The following is a 7877-nucleotide window of genomic DNA, read 5'->3' as shown; positions in this document are numbered from 1 at the left end:
CGGCGTGCCAGGCGACTTGCTCACCGACAATTGCGTGGGGCTTCTCTGCCCGCCGATCGGGATTTGCGGCAATTGCGGTAGCTGGCGAGGACTACGAGGCGATTTCGCATGTGTCGACTGTCCCGGACTGTTCGTAGCCATCTCTTACCAGGTTGGGGGATAACGGATATTCTTCTTCCTGCTCTTCCTTTTCTTCTCGATTACTTTCTTTCTTTCCTTTTTTTTCTTTTTTTTTTTTTTTTTTTGTTTCTTTTCTTTTAATCCAGCAAGAGAATGCTAGAGGAATCTCCGGCAGCCTCGTTATGCGAGCACGATGAAACGTCGGTTGACTCTTTGTTGTGCCGGATTGCCACGAGTTTCCTCCGAGCAACGCGCCAATCTTCCGGAGCGGATCGAATTCTCATCTCCAACCTATCCCTCCTCCTCCTCCCTCCACGGGTCTTCTCACGGTTTTCACGCACTGCTATTAGGGAATGACGCGACCAGTCGATGGAAGAGAGGCCTGGACGAGGGGATCCTTGGGAATTTTATCCATGGATGGACAGGATTAAAGATGAATCACTCTCACTTCAGGGCCGCCTGAAAACGATGAATCGTTGTAGAAGAAACGTATAAGAAAGGAATCGTTGTACTTGTTATTATGCGACGAAGAAATTGAAAGAAAGAAAAAAAAAATGTTTGATGTAAATGTAAAGGCGAAAGAGAAACGAGAATTCCAAATTGTGAATACCGTCACGGATAACGTTTCCTGTTATCAGACAAAATATCGCGAACATTTTTCCTTTTCGTGGAAATTAATCCACGACTAGTAATAACGCGATTCGTCTGATCGGGCGAAATAGAAAGAGTGTCGGTGAAAAGAAAAAGGGAGAAAAAAAAAAAAAACAATCTCTCCAAGGAATTTCATTTTCCTCCATCTACCGTGAAACAATTTTTCCATTTCTTTATCTCTTTTGGGAGAGGAAGACTTTGACTGTGAGAAAATTATATATTATTTCCTCCAACGGATGCAACAGTTTCGGCTGCGCGAACGCGAAATTATAATGATAAAATATAAATAACTTGGGATACAAACGAGTTCGAGTTTTCGCCTTCATTCTCGCGAATTAATTTTCGAGGCAACCAAAATCGATATTAATTGGCAACCGGTATACCATACTTCCGACATGCATCACGAAACCATCTCTCGAAGATACATATATATACATATATATATATACATATATACACATATATATATATATATAAAGTAGAACCCGAAACAAAATTACTATATCTAATTACCCTTTAATTAACCACAATCCAAAATTCTTACATCTCGCATCGTACACGTGTCGATAAACGATCCAACAATTTTTCAAACACCTACCTCTACCCTCACGAATAATCTCGTACGTTGATACGATTGCTCTACATTACATTACGCAAACACAGCCGAGAGAAACTCACCAATAGTTTCGATTTTCGGTTGGGAAGAATTAACCTGTTGATCGCGAGCAAGGTATCGTCACGCCGCTCTCACCGTGGCCACCGTTTCTCCACCCTTCTTTCTTCGTTCGATGCGGACGATTCGACGAACGAAATCGGATCTCGACGGGGGCCCCGCGACACGAGACAAGGCGACGACGAGGGGCACGAATGTGGATGAGGGAGAATACGCGGAACCGAACTCGACAGAGGTTGCCGCGTTACTGAGGGGTTGGAGCGTACAGACCTAGAGAGCGTCTCACCCCCCGCCACCGCGATTTCACCCTGCTCGACCTCCCACCCCTACGGTCCCCGGGGCTTTTCTTTCTCTTCGCACGTGTCTCTTTATCAATTCGATCCATTTCGCTTTTCCTGCGGGATTTCTGCGGGCCACCACCTCGTCCCGCATTCTCATCTCAGGGGAGGAAAATAAAATAACAGCGGACGCCTATAAATGACGCGCGTCGAAACACCCTTTTCCAGTCGATTCCTTCCGTATTCGAGTAATTATATAGATCGACGGTAGATCGGTAGATATCCCATATTCGCGACTACTGGACGATGCGATTCGTGAAAATTAGATAGATTGACACGAGTGCCGATCTATCGATAATGAAGATCGACGTAGATCAATGTTTACTTAATAACAGTTTGTGTTATTATCGAAGATTTTATCTATGAATTTTTCTATATTATACTCAATCCTTGTATTACCTCGGATTGAAGAATACCGTGGATCGTGTGTATTTATCGCTTATCGAATATCACTTTAATCCCCTTCGAAATTAATTTACACGGAACGCGAATCGGACGATCTCTGAATCTGTTAAACCTCAACATCGTATGATTCGAAGCTACCACGAACGTTGCTCTTCGAATTTGTGCACGAAATATTATTGGAGAGGGGGAGGGGGGAAATTTTATTCCATAATCGGATGCAAAGGAGCACTCGGCCCTCTCCAAGGGAAATTGGATTCCCGTGTGTAAGACCGCAGCCGGTCACTGGCGCGGCACAACGCTCCCTTTGGGGTAATCGATGTGTCCAACGACACGCTGCATAAACTCTGGCCGAGATTGCGCTCCGTGTTCGCACCGCAACGCGCGGTGATTGCGCGCGGTTCGTACACCCCCCTTCACCCTCCTCCTCCCCCTTCACCCACCCCGCTTCCGCGGTCAAACGCGTCCAACAGGTAAACGCCGAATCGGTCACGGATCAAAGTCGGAGATCAAAGTTGTAGGTGGATCGTCAAAGCGAGGAAAATTATTGCTTACTTGAAACGACGACTTTCTTTACTTTTTCTTTCTTTAATTTTCGAGAAAATTATCTAGAACAGATCTTTTGTTTCCTAAGTTTATTATTAGAGGAGGAGGATGGATATCGATCGCGTTACGATCGATGTTACGAATAGTCGTTTAGATTTCTCTTTTCGATGCGATTACGTGTTTTACAAGTTCTTTTTTTTATTATGTTGCGTTGAAAGTGTAGATATAGCGGTGTTTCGGTGTAAATCGAGTTGTAGAATAATTATGTCAAGAGTATATGTAAGAAGGTGGGCATTCCCCGAGGAATTTATGATTTAAAAAAGATTTTCAGATAAGTATTGGAATGAAACGTGAAACGTTTCTGTTATTTACGGGGTCGTCGTTACGAGGGAGTAAGGGAGCGGCGAAGAAATGAAATGAATTCGTACGTGTAACGCGAAAATCGAAACTCCCGCCTTCGAATTATCGATTGCGCTCGTGAAAACGCGTGCCTTGCCAAAGGGGAACGCTCAATTATCGTTTCAAACTTCGTCTCTAATATAATGATCTGACAATTATAATAATGATAATCCTCGAACAAATATAAAATTTCATCCAATTATCGCGCTCGTTTCTATTTAGCAAATTTTATCTTCGATTATAATATCGATAACGATACATGCAGTAAAGTTAGTGTTTACGACCTTATCTATTGATTCGATGCCTGAATAAATGACACGTTGAAACTTTTCATATTAAATTCAATGAAAAGAGTTGATTCGATCGGTAATTGAGCGACATCGGAAAAATTTCTTCGAGTTCTGTGAATTATCGTTCTTTGAATTCTAATATATTTTTTTTTTCTTTTTTTGTTTTTCCTTGTTGTTGTTCTTTCTTTTCAAACGTCATACGATAATAAACTCGATGTATATAACTCGATAAAAAAGATTCATACGTAGTAAAAATAATTCTGACGTAAGTGGGAACAGTGCACTATGCCGTCGTTGAAAACTTTTCGCATAGAATTTGATAGACCAACGGCTACGTATCTTAGTGGCGAAATTGTCAGTGGAAATATTATTGTGGACGTAATAAGAGAGAAAGAAATTAGAGGTGAGTCTTTTTGAATTTTAAGCATTTTCAATTACGAATTAAACGTCAGATTAGAATACTTGATGGAAACTATAAATATTGATTGCGAAATATTTGGATGAGCAAGTAAATAATTCATTAAATAGTTGGATAAATAATATATTGATCGAATATCTGATGAATCTGGTGATTTTTGATCGATAAAATGATCAGGGGACCAAAAATTTAATTGTTTTTCGATTATTTTTGACAAACATTAAAAATAAACGGTAAAGAAAATTATTTGATAAAAATAACGTGATATTAAAAAAATCACATTAATTAAAATTGATTTATATTCATAAAGATATTCGAATATTGCTACTTTGCAAATATAAGTGCTAATATTTATAGATGACAATATATTGACAATTTCATGAAAATTTAATAAAGAGTGTTAAGATTAGATTAAGATCATATTGAGATATTATTAAAATTATATTATTTATATCGCATAAGAATCGCAAGCATTTCTTATTTTTATTTCTTCTTGCCGATTTTTGATTGTCAAACGGAATGAATAACAATATTGAAAAAATATTCGAAAACTATTGTTTCATATTTTTCACAAGATTGTCAAATTTTTGAGGATATTTATTTTTCCTATTAAAATATATACACGCACTTTATATAATAGAGAATTATATATATTGTATTTCATGTAATCTTAAAAAGTAAGTTAATAAGTAGTAAGTTATGAAAATATGAGAATGAAATATTAGTCAGTAAAATTTTGTTTGAAATTTTTTCCAGAGCAAATATAGTTAAAGAGAGTAAATAGTGAAACAAGAATAGAGATAAGATAAAATTACAATCAACGCCATCTTTAGAGTGTCGGAAATGAAACATAAAGGATCAGAGTTAACTATTAACGCCATCTCTTGAGTATATTGAAAAAAGTATTTTATATTATTTATATTATCACTTAAGAGATGGCGCAAACAATCAATTCTTATCTTATCTCTATCCTGCTCTTATTATTTTCTGTCCTTTCTATATGTGTTTCATTTGCGGCACTCTGGAGATGGCGCTGATTGCAATAATTTTATCCAATCTCTATCCTTTTCCTTCTTATTTACTCTCCTTGTCTATTCTTTTTTGGCGCGATATAACGAGACAAGAAATTAAACTTTCATCATTTTTATATCAAAACTAGAATATGTCTTACCTTTAATATAAAAACATATATTTACTATATATATTTACTTGTATATTACGAAATTATGAAATTGTACAATTTCATAACTTTTATTAGTAGCATTAATATATTAAATATTAATTTTTAATTATAGGACTAATTCTTATTGCAACCGGCCAGGCTAATGTAAGCTGGACCGAATATGATCATACAAGAAAAAAGAAGAACCATACCCATAATATTATCTATAGCAATTCAGAAAAATATTTCGATTTTAAATACAATATAATTCCTAAGCACAAATGTAAGTATAAACATTGAAAATAAAAAACTTAGATGTTTAAACAAACAATCATCGATTGAATTAAGAGATAATTAAATCTATAAATCTCTAAATATATTATTACATTAATTATATATTAATTAATTGCATATTTTATAATTTTTCAGCTAATTTACGGATCAAAATCCCCTTTGGATATCACAAGTATCCATTTAATTTTCAATTACCTCATAATATACCAAGCAGTTTCGAGCATAAATACGGACATGTAAGATATACTATAAAAGCCATAATGGATAGACCATGGAGATTCGATCATCAAACCAAAATAGCATTCACAGTTATTTCAACTTTGGACTTGAACGCACATCGTGAAAAATGCGTAAGATATTGATATTGATATTGTCTCTTACGTATTATATATTACATTACGAATTCAGATGGATTATTCTGTTTTTTGAATAGCTAGGATTGGATGATGAAATAATAAAAAATTTCTTTTTTTGCTGTTGCAATCAAGGATCAATTAATTTACAAATTAAAGTACCATCTTCTGGATACGTTCCAGGCCAGTCAATAATCACAATGATGAATTACGTGAATTCCACAAATAATATACAAATAACGAAGATCAGTACAAAATTGTTACAAGTGAGTGATGATCACGATCGAAATACCAATTTCATAATTTCACTGAAAAATTATTACATCTTCTTTTCTTTAAGAAACTCAAATTTTATGCATCTACGCCGCGCACAAGATTGAACTTTAGTACTGTTGAAATCGTAACTAAGGACACTTCAGAATCGTTTCTGGCTCGTGGACAAACCATATCAGGGATTTTAATCCCACCTATACCACCGTCCTATTTGGAATATTGTAGCATAATAGATTTGAATTACGAATTACTCGTTATTGTACACGTTTCAGGACTGTAAATATTACATAATACCTAATAACATCATTACTATCATATCTAATAACAGATATAATCAATGATTTCATTTATGTTTAAAATTAGGCATTTTAAAATGAAGAAAAATTATCCTCTTTTAATCGGAACGATACCACTCTATTATCCGCCTTCCGCACCATCTCTGAACGATATAAATGCATCCACGACGACATCATTTCCAATGCCGACACCAGGTCAATTTGATAGGTCGCATCTTCCACCGGAAACTCAAACTATTGCTTTCGTTTCTCCAGAACAACCCTTTGCTTCTTCAAGTAATCTGGATATACGTAAGCAATTAATAATAATAAAATTTATATACAAATAAATGAAAATGAAGAAAATTGTTAGAATCTATTACCTTTTTCTCTGTTTAGCACCACCTTCCTATGAAGAATGCATATCTGGAACTCAGGATATCATGGATCAAAATGACTCGCAATATGTATTTGGTACGAATACCCCTTGGGCACCTAGATATCCAGTATTCAATTATCCACAAACAAGTAAAGTTAAAATTTTCTTCTACAATTTTTATCTTTGATCATAAAATAAGATTTTCATTTGTATCTTTCTTCTTCAGATATATATTAATGAACGAAAGATCATAACGAATATAATATCTGCCAAAGTTTTAAACTCAAAAAGAAAACAAGAATCAACAAATATGAAATATAATCCAACATAACATAGTATGTTATTAGTATGTTATTATATCTCAATAAAAATTCGTAAGATATTTTTATATAATTTTATCATCAATTAAATTCATCACAAGGCACGAGGGAAAAGCAACAGTTTTACGAAAATGATATATTTACACAATTTATTTTTATATCTCAACATCGCCATATTGTAATCATAATCATCATCGAGTCATATTATAATTAGCAAAAAAAAACCGATTATTATTTTTAAAAAGATGAACAAGGAGAATAAAGAATTTCGCGACAAAAAGCAGCAGTACAAAAGGAATGAGAGATTCGTCGGTAAACTCCGATAAAACAATAGATCGCAAATCGGTCGTTCTCAAAAAGATCTGAATAAAGAGGATAGTAAAAAACTTACAATAGCTCCTGAGCGCGTCTGCTTGTGTAACTGGTTAAGAATATGGAGGAAAGTTAATCAACAAGTTGCGAACATATTTCAGATCATCACTCATATAACATCTTCTACTCTATAATGTATACAATTCAACTTGACGCTTTAGGAAATACACATGGTATAATTCGCACTGTAATCACCAAATGCCCGATAAACGTGTCATTGTAGGAACTGAACCCAACCATCTTAATGTTAAAGGCTGTCTTAAATACAATGAACAGACACGGTTGTCATGCCTTTCTTTTCTTTTCTTTTCTTTTCTTTTCTTTTCTATTCAAGTATGACTTGCTATCGGATGACTGTGAAAAATTTTCTTTCAGCTTTATTTTATACTATTAAAAATAAACAAGTAAAAAGATTAATATATTATCGAGCATATTTAAAAAAAAATGCACCTGACTGAACAAAGTCAATTCCAATAATATCATTATGGCTGGTATGACGTTCGTTATGGCTGGTCCCATTTCGTACATTTATCATTCATAATTACAACAATCGTTCTTAATAAATTCATTCAATAATAATCGAGACAAAAATTTCACTCGAACGTCATTTGT

The 7877-nt window shown here is 34.9% G+C and overlaps 2 protein-coding genes and 1 long non-coding RNA gene across 4 annotated transcripts in view; 1 reads left to right on the top strand and 2 right to left on the bottom strand.

Annotated features, from left to right (window-relative positions):
• Positions 1 to 180, bottom strand: part of LOC102671988 — a 25714-nt gene extending 25534 nt beyond the window's left edge. Inside the window, exon 1 of the mRNA XM_031512428.1 lies at positions 1 to 180. Coding sequence (XP_031368288.1) covers positions 1 to 141 — 141 coding nt within the window. The 5' untranslated portion in view covers positions 142 to 180.
• Positions 181 to 3600: 3420 nt separating this feature from the next.
• On the top strand, positions 3601 to 7117 carry LOC102677119 (arrestin domain-containing protein 17-like). 2 transcript variants are annotated; one of them, XM_006619661.2, is made up of 8 exons: positions 3601 to 3822; positions 5133 to 5282; positions 5429 to 5643; positions 5727 to 5912; positions 5987 to 6195; positions 6283 to 6506; positions 6594 to 6722; positions 6800 to 7117. In XM_006619661.2, exons 1-8 carry the CDS (start codon positions 3705 to 3707, stop codon positions 6808 to 6810), a joined length of 1242 nt encoding a protein of 413 aa, XP_006619724.1. In that variant the 5' UTR covers positions 3601 to 3704; the 3' UTR covers positions 6811 to 7117. The 2 variants fall into 2 exon arrangements, with proteins under 2 accessions (XP_006619724.1, XP_006619723.1); XM_006619660.2 differs by having other exon boundaries at positions 6594 to 7117.
• Positions 5479 to 6699, bottom strand: LOC116186111. Its single transcript, XR_004151055.1, has 2 exons — positions 6578 to 6699; positions 5479 to 6496 (listed from the first exon to the last, which is right to left on the bottom strand). It is a non-coding gene; the product is annotated as an uncharacterized LOC116186111 (long non-coding RNA).
• Positions 7118 to 7877: the final 760 nt, after the last annotated feature.

This window comes from Apis dorsata, unplaced genomic scaffold, assembly GCF_000469605.1.
Source record: "Apis dorsata unplaced genomic scaffold, Apis dorsata 1.3 scaffold_429, whole genome shotgun sequence".
Taxonomy (NCBI): Eukaryota; Metazoa; Arthropoda; class Insecta; order Hymenoptera; family Apidae; genus Apis; species Apis dorsata.
The sequence above is the reverse complement of the archived record's forward strand: the minus strand, read 5'-3'. Positions and strand labels throughout refer to the sequence as shown.

Bases quoted from the DNA above. Each gene is read 5' to 3' on its own strand.
- LOC102677119 (XM_006619660.2), top strand. From the start codon at position 3,705: ATGCCGTCGTTGAAAACTTTTCGCATAGAATTTGATAGACCAACGGCT. The intron at 5,283-5,428 runs GTAAGTATAAAC...ATAATTTTTCAG, and splicing joins TATAATTCCTAAGCACAAAT to CTAATTTACGGATCAAAATC. The intron at 6,507-6,593 runs GTAAGCAATTAA...TTCTCTGTTTAG, and splicing joins TTCAAGTAATCTGGATATAC to CACCACCTTCCTATGAAGAA.